The sequence below is a fragment of the Anas platyrhynchos genome, chromosome 12 (genome assembly GCF_047663525.1).
Source record: "Anas platyrhynchos isolate ZD024472 breed Pekin duck chromosome 12, IASCAAS_PekinDuck_T2T, whole genome shotgun sequence".
NCBI classification, from domain to species: domain Eukaryota; kingdom Metazoa; phylum Chordata; class Aves; order Anseriformes; family Anatidae; genus Anas; species Anas platyrhynchos.
Window position 1 is genome coordinate 2319736 of NC_092598.1, and position 13883 is coordinate 2333618.

General features: G+C 47.4%; 1 protein-coding gene across 1 annotated transcript in view; it reads left to right on the forward strand.

Annotated features, from left to right (window-relative positions):
- Window positions 1–1580: 1580 nt before the first annotated feature.
- Window positions 1581–13883, forward strand: part of SLC7A5 (solute carrier family 7 member 5) — a 39709-nt gene continuing 27406 nt past the window's right edge. Inside the window, exon 1 of the mRNA XM_027465794.3 lies at window positions 1581–2293. Coding sequence (XP_027321595.2) covers window positions 1681–2293 — 613 coding nt within the window. The 5' untranslated portion in view covers window positions 1581–1680. The remainder of the gene's footprint in view (window positions 2294–13883) is intronic.

Genomic DNA, 13883 nt, shown 5'->3' on the forward strand with positions numbered 1-13883 from the left:
TAATTGGATGCAGAGAGAAAAAGATAACTTGGTCCCATCGTTGTGAAAGCTAGTGGAAATTTCTGTGACTTAGCTGTAATATCAGGAGTAAAATACCTATTGGCAAGCAGCTGAGTTATTTGTCTTCAGGTAAGAACCTGGTTTAGAGCACTGGTGAAGTAAATCTCTTGAATGACTGTTCACTCAAGTTTGCAGCTAAATTTGGAGCATGCATCTTGCTCCGGTTCCAGTCTTGTCTGCTGGATCCTCGTGTAGCAAGGCTAACACCCAGGCAATCCTGTATGTAGTAGGCACTTGGTTTTTTTTCCTAGCTGTATGGGCCTGTGAATATTTTGCCTAGGATAAATGAGATATGATGACAAGTAAATGCTGGCAAATCTTACTTTGAAAAATAATCCGTTTAGATTGCAATCATGTAGCCTGGGTGATGGGGTTAATGTTAAGCTAGTAGGCTGAAAAAAATACTTGGGATTTCAGGAAAATTGTGTGATTTTGTCCACAGCGTATTGCTGTGGTTTTTTATTATTATTTATTAATACTTTTCATAATCTATACGATCTCTTCGGGATCCCATTTCTCTTTGAAAACTAGAACAATGTGCTCGGTGCAGATACAATTTTTGTCTATGCTTTCTTCCTAAATAGGGATGCTTACATAAATCAGGGAGCGCCGGGGTCCTTATGCAGTTGTGGTGAGCAGCCAGTAGGTGTCAGCTTCTGATAAGTGCTTCTGGATGCTGCTTGAAGATCAAAAGGGGTCATGATGCCAAGTACCTGTGCAAGCTACCTGCAAGGGTTACTAAAGTGTTGCTTTTTTCCCAGAAATACAGATCTCACGTTTCTGAGGTGTCTTCCAGAAAACCTGACCTACCCTAGTGCCTGTGTTGATGGGTGTCAAACTTGCAAGGAGGAGTGTGGTACGGGCAAGAAGGACACTGGCCTTGGGTTTGGGAGCTTGGGCATGGCTTCTTATAGGACACCCGGACTCGCTTGCTGAGCTACAGCTCCTCAAAGGTACCGTGCCCAGCTCTCAAGGGCAGCTTTTGTTGCGCAGAGTCCAAGCTTCCAGGCTTTTTGCCCGTATCTCCTATCCTAGAAGGACAAGAGGCATTTGTTAAAGAATGTGTTCCTCGGGCACTGTTGTGAACTTGCATCCAAGGACATTCACGAGGCAATTCACTGAGACAGGGGCACGGAGGTTGCTTGTTCTGCCTGAGTGCTTGCCAGGTCGGCTTTAAAAATATATATATGATCTTTCAGGTGATCGATGAGAAATGGCAGGCAGCTTTCTGCAGTGCCTCTGCAGAAAGGAGAGTGACACAGCAGCAGGCCTTGGCTCCGTGTCCGTGTGAACAAGGCTTTATACCGGCAGCAGAGACAGGGGGAGACGCGAATTTAGCCAAATTTCTGGCACCGAGCTCCGCTGTGCGTGAGGCACCCGGCGGGCGGCGGCACCACCACCGCCTCCCCTCCATCCTCCATCCTCCTCCTCTCCTCCTCCCCTCAGCGAGGAGGCCGTCCTGCGGGCGGCTTCCCCGCCTCATACGAGAGTCCCTCCCCGCTCGCCGCCCCCCCCCCGGCGCCTCACAGGGCACAAAAGGGGCGGCTGCATGGTGGCGGCCCCAGCGCCCGGCCGCGCCCGCCCCGCTCCGCTCCGCGCCCCGCTCCGCGCCCCGCCGCCATGTCGGGCAGCGGCGGCCCCGCCGGCACCGGCAGCACGGTGAAGAAGAGGAGCCCGGCGGGCTCGGCTTCCTCGCTGGCTCAGGAGGAGGAGAAGCAAGCGATGGAGAAGATGCTGGAGGCGGCGGGCGGAGGGGCGCAGGAGAACGGCTGCGCCCGCTCGCCCTCGCCGCCCGCCGCTGAGGCTGAGGGAGAAGGGGAAGGGGTGGCCCTGCAGCGCTCCATCACGCTGCTCAACGGCGTGGCCATCATCGTGGGCACCATCATCGGCTCCGGCATCTTCGTCACCCCCACCGGGGTGCTGCGGCAGGCCGGCTCGCCGGGCTTGTCTCTGGTGGTGTGGGCCGTCTGCGGGGCGTTCTCCATCGTGGGGGCTCTCTGCTACGCCGAGCTGGGCACCACCATCACCAAGTCCGGCGGGGACTATGCCTACATGCTGGAGGTGTACGGCTCGCTGCCCGCCTTCCTCAAGCTCTGGATAGAGCTGCTCATCATCCGGCCCTCCTCGCAGTACATCGTGGCCCTGGTCTTCGCCACCTACCTGCTCAAGCCCATCTTCCCCACCTGCCCGGTGCCCGACGATGCTGCCAAGCTGGTGGCCTGTCTGTGTGTCCGTAAGTAGCCGCTGTCCTGCTGCACGGCTCCACGTGTCTCCTGCTTGCTCACCAATTTCCTCCTTGCATGCAGCAAAACCCGGCCACAGCAGCTGGCTCCATCCCCGTGCTGGTTGCAGGCACGTTTTTTGGCTCTGTTTTGAATGATGCGAGTGGAAAGCACGGCACCATCCCAAATAATTCAAGCACGAGGATTCCCTGGCTGGCGATTTTGGCCTAGGGAGCCCCTGTGATTTGGGACTTGCAGCAAGCGCACACGATAAATGCGGTGTGGGTTCGGTGCGTGCGCTGGGATGGGATTTCTGCTGTCCCCAGCACTTCGGGGCTGCTGTGTGCGGGTTGGGGTGGGAGCTGCTGGGGCCGGGGAATTATCTGCTGCCAGCAGTTGGTGCTGAATGTGGCCTGTGCTGCACCACCCAGCTGTTTGCTGCACCGCTTTTGAGGCATTTCTCAGCTCCATGTGCACTGACACCATGCTTGGAAACTGGGGTTATTGCTTTCTTTTTTGCTAGCAAATGTTAATTCCTGTGAGCGGGTGCCTCACAGAGGAGTTCATTTGTGCCACAATGAACTTAACGGCTGCTGGTGTCTCTGCTGTGCCACGTGCTGCTGCAGCTCTCATCTTTTCTCTGGTATCTTGAGGTCTGGGGCTTTGCCAGTGAAGCCCCATTTTGTGTTCCTCTGGCAACTGCAAAGTCACCCCATCCAGATCCCCCATTCTTTAAAATCTGGATGTTTTTCTGCCTTTCTTCCCTTATTTCCTAGCCAGTCGGTGTTCCCCTCCACTGGTAGTTGCTGTGCCATTGTAAATAAACGTTCAGAGAGGAGCTATTCTATTTATTTATTTATTATATAAAACATTTATTTGGTGTGGGAAGTTAGTCGTGTGATTTTTATTTTCTGAGGTTGTGAAGAGAAGCCCGTTTGTGCTGTCCAAAGGGAGATTGTGTTAGAGTCCTTCACCCTCTGAGGATCGCAGGCATTCACAAGTTGTAGCACGTGGTCTTTGCGGGAAGATATATTATCTGTAAATGTCTTCATACACAAGGGACCAAGTCTTTTGATAGATACTGTATATGACTAGCCAGCAGATATAATAACATAAGCAACAGCAGGGCAGCAAACTGTACAATAATTAACAACATAATCAAGAATAACCTACTTTTCATCTGCAGGAACTCTGCCAAAAGAGCTTGGTTCAGGTGTCTCTGTTCCCATTTTACTGGTCAGAAAATAAATACAAGCGTAAAGTAGACTTGCCTGCAGCAAGATCTCTTCAGAGACAGGGCGGATTGCATCATGACACTTCTTGATGCCAGCTTTCCTTCCCACTTTTTCTTCTCTAATAAATAGTATAAGTTTCTGCAGCTTTCTTATGCTAGCAATTAGTAGTTTTCCCGAAGCAGAATTTGTTCTTGACCCTTTACCTTGAAACGCCAAAGAAAGAGTTGCTGGTTCCACAAATCTGCGTCATTTCCATGTGTTTCTTCTTCAAGCTTTACTCCCACCACCCCTGGCTACTAGATTGTTTATGCTTTGGGTTAAATCTTTCTTTGTCTCCTCTGCTTTAAAAGGTTAGTTCATCGCGCATTGCCTTCAGCAAGTTAGTTCTCTGCAACTTTGATTTCTGGAGTTAGCTTTCCTGCTGTCTGGTGCCAAAACCACATCATGAAATGGGAACAATAAACGAAGTAAATCTGGTCCAAGGACTAAGCAAATCACACAAAGCTTCCACGGACTAACAAGCCGCTTGCTACGTGGTTGTTCCAGGCATGCCCCTACCCAGTGACTGTGTTTTTTGTTGGTTCTTTTTTTCAGGAGCCTTAGTGTAGGAAATCTGGTCATACACTCTAGAGCATATGTTAATGAGTTATCTCAAAGAGGGAAAGCATGGTTTGAGAAGCAATGGGGGAATTTGGGGCCCTGAACAGTTGATGACTTATGCAAGCAAAGCCCAGCCATCTAAAACAGTACCAGCTGTATTCTTTGCAAAAAGTTTGAGTGTCAACATAAAATGTAATTGACTGTATGGTTTCTCATAAGAGGAGAAATACAAAGTTACTTGTTTCCCCTCCAGGTGTTACTGGTGTTGAACAGTTGAATAAATTATGTGTTGTTCAGTATTTGCCACCATGGAATGCAGAAACTGAATTCCTAGGCATTAAGATAATCTGAATAAATCACAGTCTTGAAAGAAAAAATATGGTTGGAAGAGGGAATTTTGTTCCTCTTAATGTGCTGAAGAAAACAAGGTGGGTGGTAAGTAGAATTTAACTTCAAAAAGGTATTTTCTGAAATCAAGATTGTAATCTACAGTCAGTTGGTATGCGAGGCATATTCCACAAGACATCACGGATGCTTAATTAAGGCTGTCAAATAAAAGTGTGGGAATTCATTACAAGGAAGTCTTCCTGTAGCAAGATGGGTCAAGCAGTTTGTCGTTGGTGTGGCTTATTTTATGTTCACTGCGAAACACCCAGTGCTCCCTAGGTGTAAGAATTTGCAGGTAGCTTAATTAGTGGTTTTCAGGCCGTGGGTTACTTAAGTAGCTTACGGTCATATAAACTGCATGTCATTTAATGTGAAAGATTAGATGTCTGATACTTCTAAGGCTGATAAATCATAAAAAGCAAATGCTAAAGGATAATAAATGCAAACTCCATCTGATATCTAAGTATTTTTTAACAGAATAAGTTAAAGTTTGTGAAACTGAGAATTTTTGGATAGGCATGAAAATTCAAGAGCCATTTGAATTCCCTTAAATATGATCTCTTGTAGACCAACTTTGCCCCTTTTAGAGAAGATGGACAGAGAGTTACCAGGTCCTGACTTCTCATAGTTGATAACATCAATATCGACAAACTGATAAACCTTAACAAAAATCATTAAAAATCACAGAGCACAGCCCAATGCTTGTGTATGTTCTGCAGGTGGCTCAAGGATAGGAAGTTTCAAATTATCCGGTTAAAGATAACATACATAGTTCTTACTTCCAACTGCTAATTTGAAGATTTTCAACATGTGATAGCTCTTTGAACTGTAGTACAATAAATTTCCTGTAGAGAAGGGAGACGGGATAATGTTGTTTCCAGACATGAACTCATTCTTGCTTGGTGTTTCACAAGTGCCTGAACTGTTCTTCCTACACACATTCTTATACACAGCCTGCTTCGCACCCCTTGTGTGCTGCATAACAGGTTATTTTATACTTGACAACATAATCTGCTCCAGAGAAGCTTGAGAAACTCTGCCAGTTGCATATAATTTTACTCTTGATCCCCAATGTCAAATGACTGATTTGAGTGTTAGCTTCTCAAGCCTTTTATCACTTATTAATTATATATGCTAATCTGGCAAGAATAACCCCAGTATTGCTGCAGCGATATCTGCTGCTGCCAAAGCTCCAGTATTTTAATCTTCCTGCAAAGTTCTCTAGGCTTCCTTTGCCACTTCTGAAATATTACTTTGGGCACTCCTTCTGCTAGCGTGGAATTCCAGCAAAATGAGCACATACTTGTCATTTGTCTCTTGTTATGAGCATCCTCGTAGTGGAGGAATAGTAGCAGTCAGTGCAGAGTTGAGTTATATCTACCAGCACGTGTCATATGGAAGCTTAAGTGCCTGCCAGCCCCTTGAGTGCGTGGTGAGTTAAAGGAGAATAGCATCAAATCCAGGGTCTGGCAAAAGTGTGCAAGCACGTGCCTTGAATGCTTGCCAAATTATAGCTATAGTCTATAAGTGAATATTCAGTGGCAGCATTTCAACTAGAAACCGCTCGTGTTGAAAGCAGGAACGTCTTTATCTGGTACCGATGTTTTACTTTAAACAGCTGGTCAAACAGCTACCCAGATTTAAAGTGAAGCCGTAGGTGGATTTTGAACTCATCAGCTATTAAATGGTAAGTAACGCAAGAATAAAATACCTTATACGTGTCTAAGATGGGTTTATTCTGCAGTGTTGATGCTTGGAATTAATCTGTCAGGCCAAGCGAGGTGTAAAGCTCTGAAGGCTTTTTTTTCCTTTTCTTTGAGTAAGGTGGATTCAATAACCAAGCTGCATCTGTAAATGTGAACTTGTTTGATCAGAATGGAAGGAAGGTGTCTCTGTAGGATCCCTGCTGTACAGCTGATGTTGCAAGACAGAGATTGCTTTCTTAAAATCTGCGTTTAATTAGAGAGAGGAGCATTAATGAAAATAGCCTCTGACACTAGCAGGACTCTCCTGAAATGGATGAGGGCTTGGAGGACTCTTGTAACACAGCAAGCAACTACTGCATTTCTTGGCACCCCTCTCTTGGCTCTCACAACAAATGTCCCATTAAATTTTATTGTATTTGAATGATTTACATTACCACTGACATCCTTTGGAGTCTTGCTCTTCTAACATGAACAAATTGGGAAGGCTTTTTCAGAGAAACTCCCCATAATCAGTCTAATTCAAAGCAACATCGCAAAGTATTTCAAGTATTCCGGTAGTCTGGCAGTCCCAGCGTGTCCCAATCCAAACGCGATGGACAAGGAAGCAGTTTCTTGCCAGGCAGCCTACAGAGCTGAATTCTGCCCCCCTGCGTGGCATAGGTAGAGGGATTTTCACTAAAACCTGCCTGGAATTTTTCATTAAGTTCATGACCCAGGATTTAGCACTCAGTGCTGAAGGCCAGCCACCCTCCTGAGGATTTGTGGAACCTAATTCAGTACAGCGAGGGGAAGGTGTGTAGCATAATCGTGATCTAGGTAAGAATCTGGAGTACCTGACCATCTGTTTTGCAAGGATGGTGACATCTCCGTGGGGCTTAACATGCACATAAAATATTAGTAAGGTTTTGTTTGCTGTTCAGAAGATAATTCATATGAAATTATGGTAATCACGTGCAGCTTGAGATCCAGGCTCTGCAGTATCTGCAAACCTGAAATTCTTCGTGGAGTTCTTCCTTTGGGCAGTCCCTGGTGCTGCCTTTCTGCCCCGTGCTGTACTAGGTTGGCACAGCTCTCGAGAGATGGCAAGTAAGTGCTTGTTAATTTAATCTTGCAGAGTTCTGGAAAGTTGAGGGTGTGGATGCTTCTGGGAGCTGTGATACATGACGAAATACTCACGTTATCCCCCCTTGGTGCTAACTTCTCTGTGTGCCTTTCCTGAGCCTGGTACAGCACCAGAGGCTTTCTGGAACTGAAAGTTGGCTGAGAGATGGAGCTGTGACAGCAGTCAGCTTTACAGCCCCTCTCTTTGTCCTGTGCAACACGAACTGAAGTGAGAAGCATTCCTTCCCCCAGGGTGGTGGTTCTTCTGTTCTTCCCACCTGTCTGGAGGTGGTTATTGTTATGTGCATCTTGTTGCCAACCCTCTTCTTCCTCTGTTCAGTGTTTTTTTTCCGCTCTGTAACCAGTGAAAGCACCGACTGTATATAGCCTCCATGCCACACACCACATTTGTTGGCTGAAGCTAGCCAAAAGGGCTGCTTGTTAGAGACATCCAGGGTTCGTGGTCTCAGCGGGGAGGTGGCTCTGGAAAGGATCCCTCTTAAATCCAGTGGGAAGGCAGCCTTTGCCTTCTTTTACCTGTCACTTGTTGATGTGCTCATCCCCTAATTCCTCAGCATTGCTGTTCTGGGAAGAAAAATGAAAAGGAAACTGCTTCCAGGTGTGATTATTATTAATACAAGTTAATTTTAGCATAGACACATTCTCTCTGGGGCCAAGTGCTCCTTTCCAATAGCCTCGTTTCTCCAGGGAGTGGTCCTTGAAGAAATATCTGTGGAGGAGGTTTTCCTTCTGCCTTTTCTCTCCACCAATGTGCGGGGCATGAGGCTTCACCCAGTATCTATCAAGCTGAAATTTCCCAACCCGTTTTCTGTGCACACCCTTGTATGCGTGTCTGGTGTTAGGCTGTGCTACTAGAAATAGGTACCTGAGGCTACAGGGAGGCTCTGTAGCTTCACAGCTGCCTGAATGTAAGGTGAGGGTTTTTTTTGGCCTTAGTAAATAGTTAAGGTATTGGTTTCACAGAATGATTGAGGTTGTAAGGGACCTCTGGAGATCATCTAGTCCAACCTGTTTAAACTACTGTAGTCAGTGTAGTGCCCTTACTTGTTTGTACTATGTAGAGTAACTCTTATTTTAGACGCGTCTAACCTCTCGTGGGCTTAGGCAGCAGTTCTCACCAGGCAGTGTGTTCTCTTTAAAGCTTGTGGACTACTTTGTTTCTGTGCTATGTACTGGTGTCATCCCTATGGTTTGCTTCTTGATGACCATGTAGTCAGCTTGCCTTGTCTCTGCTTGAAACTTGTGTGCACGGCCCCAGCTAGGAGACAAAACATGTCTGCACTTTACAAAGAGAGGAAGGAGCAGCTCTGGCTTTAGGATGCAGCAATAGAAAGGAGCTGGGAACTGTTCTGTAATTACAAGGAGAAAATTAACATTATCTCATGGCAGGAGGTAAATGGAAGCATCGTCTTAGGATTGTAAGGACTAAGTACTTTAGAAATGTGTGAGATATAAACAGGAGTTACTGCATGATTCATCCTCTGCGTGTGGTCAGCATTACAGTCCCTGTTTTCCAGATAGGAAAGCTGAGGTGGAGCATTTCTCTTCATTCTTCCTCATTCTTTCCCACAACGTGTTCCACAAATTTCCCTGCCCTACATTTCCCTTTCATTCTGGTCTCAAAATATCATGAATAGGGTAAAATATCATGAATTCGTGGGTAACTTGCAGTAAGTTAACTAGATTTATATATTAAAGCAAGCTGCTTAAATACATTCATCTTCATTGTAGAGGTGTATACAGAATTATATAGGAAGTAGGAAGCGCTGCAAACCACGTCAGGGAAACATACAGGAAATAAAATAACAAACAAAACTGATACTGTGCAAGGCTCCCCAGGTAGTGTGTGACCTCACGCAGCGTGAAGGCAGCTGTACCAGTATCTCAAGAGCTCTTACACCCGTTTCAGAAGCACTTCATCTGCAAAGCTGCTAAAGATCTTGGGAAGGCATTAAGCAAACACTCGTCAACAAGTCACATAAGCTGCTGGAATCTGATCCTTTTTTCCCCGTGAATGAGGATGAGTGCACAGGGCTGTATATCTGCTGTTCGTCCATTTGCATTTTTTCAAATGCAGCCACCTCGAACGCTGTCTTTACTCCATCTCCGGTCCTTGGCTGCCTTCCATTACCCGTTGCAGCCCTGCCCTCTTCTAGGGAATAATTGCCAAGACCATTTCATCATAAATGCCAAGCCCTGGCTTACCTGTATTAGGGCTCCATTCATGTACTGTTTGCATTGGGCAGAACTACATGCTCCCACAGGGGAGCTTTACTACATCCTGCCCTTGCTTTTTAGACACGGGAGATGTTATTGCACATAGTGCATTCATCATGGCCTTATTCTGTGTGGGGACTGTCACAATCCCTTTCTGTATCTGCTTTGTAGGGATTTATTCCCATTGTCACACAAAAATCATATCTGGGAGGGATCTTGGAACTTGAGACCACAAAGCTCAAAGGAATATGCCCATAAAATAAGAGGGAGTGGGAGTAGAGAAGATATTGTGCTGGATCCTATGTTGTTTTAGTCAGTTTATCCTTCGTTCCTATCAGTGCAAGGGGGAAATCACCCAGTTATGCCTCCGAGTACCAGCAGAACAGGTTAAGTGACGTGCCTGAAGCCATTTGGGACTACTACATTTGGGACAGATAAATAATTGAAACCAGACCCTCTGTTGTCTTTATAAAGCCAAATGTCTCCTTGAAAGCCCCTGACTGCCAGGTCCTGTTACCTTCCCTGTGCCAGGGGTGGCTTGAGTGGCTTGGAGTGCAGCTCCCCTGGGAGCTGGGCTATTTCATACGAGAAGTCACCAGAAGAGATGAAGGGGTGTGCAGTACTTTGTATGTTCTGCCTACAGCTGAGTATCTTCTTCATTTCTACCAAGGATTTTTTTTAAAAAAAGATAGCACCTTCTTTTACATTTCAGATCTCTGCAGCACTCTCACTCCTGTTATCCCAATTATGTGAAGCCTTTGGAGAGGGGCTGCTGGATCAGGCAGATGGTGTCACTTCAGATTGTGCTGAAATTCTTATTCCTAGACTCACTCCTAAGAACAGCTCTGATAGATCACACCGAAGGGCTGCCTTGCTGCCAAGCTGGTTTCTGACAGCCGCCAGTAGCAGTGGCTTTAGGAAGGGTGCTACAGAAATTAGGGCAGTGTGGTCTGATCTTTCCCTGCGTTGTATCATGGCGCTGATTTATAGCGTAGCTGTGACTGTGACTGTGAAGCTTTCCCTGTTGTTCATGTAAAGCAGTTCATTTCAGGTGAGTGGAGAAGCGCCAGGCGTCCCTCAGCCCCTGCTTCACAGGACAGCACCTCAGATTAAAGGAATAAAAAAGGGGTAAAATGTTGTGTTTTAAGAAACCCCAGCCCTCTGGTCTCCTGAGAAGTTTAGCAACCACTGGAATTTGTGTTGGAGTTTTACTGAAAAAGCACTTGGTCTGTTGCTTCATGTTGGTGTCTGTACGAGTCTTTCTAGTGAGTGAGATTGTTTTTGTTTTGGTTTTGGTTTGTTTTGTTTTAGCCTGTCTGATGTTGGAAAACATTAAAGTGTAATAACTCTACCACACTCCTTTAGGAAAGACAAATATTATTCCATGGTGGGAAAAGCAAAGCAGAGAGATCGTGGCGTGAAGGACTCTGAGTCATGACTGGCATGGAAGATCTCAGCCCTATTCGCAGTCTCTGGCCCGAAGTGTTTTCTTATTTTTCCAAAGCCTGGTTATCTGGCACTGATATGTTTCTGAGGGCTGAATACAGAAGCTTGTGGTGCTTTTCAGTTTGGGACCGTGTAGAAGCTCTTGCCTTTTATGTACACTGCTGCAGTCCCGCAGCCCAAGCAGCCGACTTCATACAGAACCAGAACATGAAAAACGATCCCGGCGAAGTCGGTAGTTACCGGGGAGGCTGAACCAGCGATTGTCAAAGAAACAGAATGCCTAAATGGGGAAGAGAATGTAAATGGTGCACCTCCAGGGGCTGCCCTCGCTAACGGGAAAAGTGTGCTTTTAGATGGGTTAGCTCATCCTTTAAATATCCCTCTGTAAACAAGGGGAGATTTATTTTTAGCATAATCGCTGGTCGAAGTGAATCCTGGATCCTCGGTTCCCTCCCCAGCAGGATTCACCAGAGGTGTTTTTGGGAGACGAGCTGTCCTGTGTGCTTAGTGTCATTTCACAGCTTCCTTCTCTCCTCTTCCCTGCCTCCCCGTTGCACAGACACCCAGCATGATGACCTTGCTATCTATTTTAGTATTTTATCCTCTCCTGTATATCTGTATGGATGTGTCCGGGTCTCTTGCTGCAGGGTGATAGAGCTGTGGCCCTGCTAACCTGGCACTGCCGGCCTGGTGCTGAAAGGCCTCCAAGGCCGCGCACGTGGTGTCTGCGTCAGGGCCTATCTGCCTGGAGCAGCACGTGGCGGGGGGGCTGTGTGATAGAGGCAGCGTGACCGGCCTCAGTGCTGTTCCTCATCGCCTGCTCTCTGCTCTGTGTGGAGGCAGGTCGCCCAAAATGAGGCAGGTCACCCAAATGAGGCAGCTCGGCCGAAACAAAGCAGCTTGGCCTTGCCGCTCTGGGTCAGTTCGCTCTCACCAACTCCAAGTGCCCAGACACCCTCGACGTGCCAAACGGGCTTCAACTTCATGATTCCCCCAAAAAATTGAATCTGAAATTCCTCATTTACTGCTGCCTTTCGTTCTTGTAGTTTAAATTGGATCCCTTGCTTTTCTTTGTGAAGATTTCCAGCTCTCTTTTTTCCAAGCTTTATACTCTTGTGTTTAAATGATGTTAGGTCCTAGGGCTTTGCAAGGGAGAGGAAAAAAAACCAATGGTCCTGAAAGAAGGCATCTGGGACATGCCTTCTGCTGCACTGAGACTGGCTTTGTTCTTCCCCACCTAAAGATCCCCTACAAGCTTCTTCTGCAGCCCTTAGCTGAGCAGTACATGGAAGTGTAAATCCTCTTAGCCTGCTGCATATCGCCGTTGTGCTGTGGTCATCGCAGGCTCTCAGACCTGTATGTGAATGACTGATGCAATTTGCATCCCTTCTTGCCTCTGTGTGCTCTGAGTCACCAGGAAATCCTGTCACTCTGTGGTGCTCACTCAAGTGGGAACCCTAAATTTAATCATTGCTGTCAGCCCCAGAAACTGGAGTCCCTGAAGACTGGGGCCTCTGATGCCAGCCATGGGCACATCTGAGTGTTTCTAAGTTCCAGCAAGGCTGTTCCTGGGCTCTGGGATTTCCTGAGCAATTTCCACTGCGCTTTCTCACAGGCCGGACAAGATGCAGGGTGGCAGACAACTGATAAGACCCTTTTAAATGTCAGTGCTCATTCTTCCTCCCATCATTTTACTTCTCACTTTGCATTTTTTTGTGCCAGTCCCACTCGTGCCCTGCCTGGAAAGCAGGATGGGAGGCTGTGGGAGCATGCCTTTGCTCTGAGCTGACGAGCAAAAATTGGAAAGGGGGGAAAAAAAAAAAAAGGAAAATTGGGGTTTTCCTTGTGATGCTGTGTGTGTCGGGGGTCTAAGGGCACAAGCCATGCAGCTCCTGGTATTTCTGCCTTTATCAGCCTTCTGCCCCCCTGTTCTCAAGCACCCCACATGGCTCAGCCCCGTGGGGACAGGCTTTGGGCTGGAGCCTGACCTGGTGAAGGTGCGGCCGAGCCCCCTCTTATTTCCTCTGGGGGCTGATGAAGGCTGAAATACCTGCACCAAATGCTCTGGGCTTTTAACTGTGAGTACAGATATAGCCGATAACCTCTGGAGGGTCATCTGTGTCCAGCCTGAATGTCTGGGGGAGCAGCTGCTTGGCTCTGGCAGGGGCGGGGGGGGGGGTCCTGTGAAAACGAGCTGCAGGATGTGGGAAAGAGCCTTTGCCAGAGTGAAAGGGAAATGGGTGGCAGGCATCTGAAGGACCGCAGTAGCCGGGTTTTATTCGAGCACATCCTGTAACAGAGCAGTGCTGGTTGCCTTGCTCTGTCCTCTCCCAGCTTTAGAAAAACTTGCCTGGCTCCTGCAGAGTAAAAATACAAGCTGCAACCTGAGTGGGAAAGGATCAGAGCCCGCAGGGAGAAGCCTCTGGCTAAAGAGGGAAGGTTGACGTCCATCCACTCCTCCCTGAGCTGCTCGGTGACTGGTTGGCCCCGGGGGCATGTCGCGGGCCGTGGTGGTGGTGGTGACAAGCCGGCTGGCAGGACGTCGAGGGGACAAGGGGTGGCTTAGTGCACGGGGACAAGGAGGAGGGGAGGGCATCCAGCACGTGGGGCACTGTCACTCTCTCTGTGACATTTGCCCGTCTCTGTAGCAAGCTCTGGGGAGCAGGAGATGACCAGGGCACAGAAATAGCAAGTGGCTTGGACAATCAATAAAGGTTTTAACCATTATTTTCTCCGAAGCAGTTGAAACTCAGCCAGTAAGTGCTGTGTTTGGCAACAGCTTGAGGATTTCATCAGATCTGGATTCCCTTCCCTTTGCACTGCTGACCTGCAGGCTTTTTTTGTTTCATAGGTTGTTGATTGTGTCAGGGCTGCTTGCTTTTCTTTTC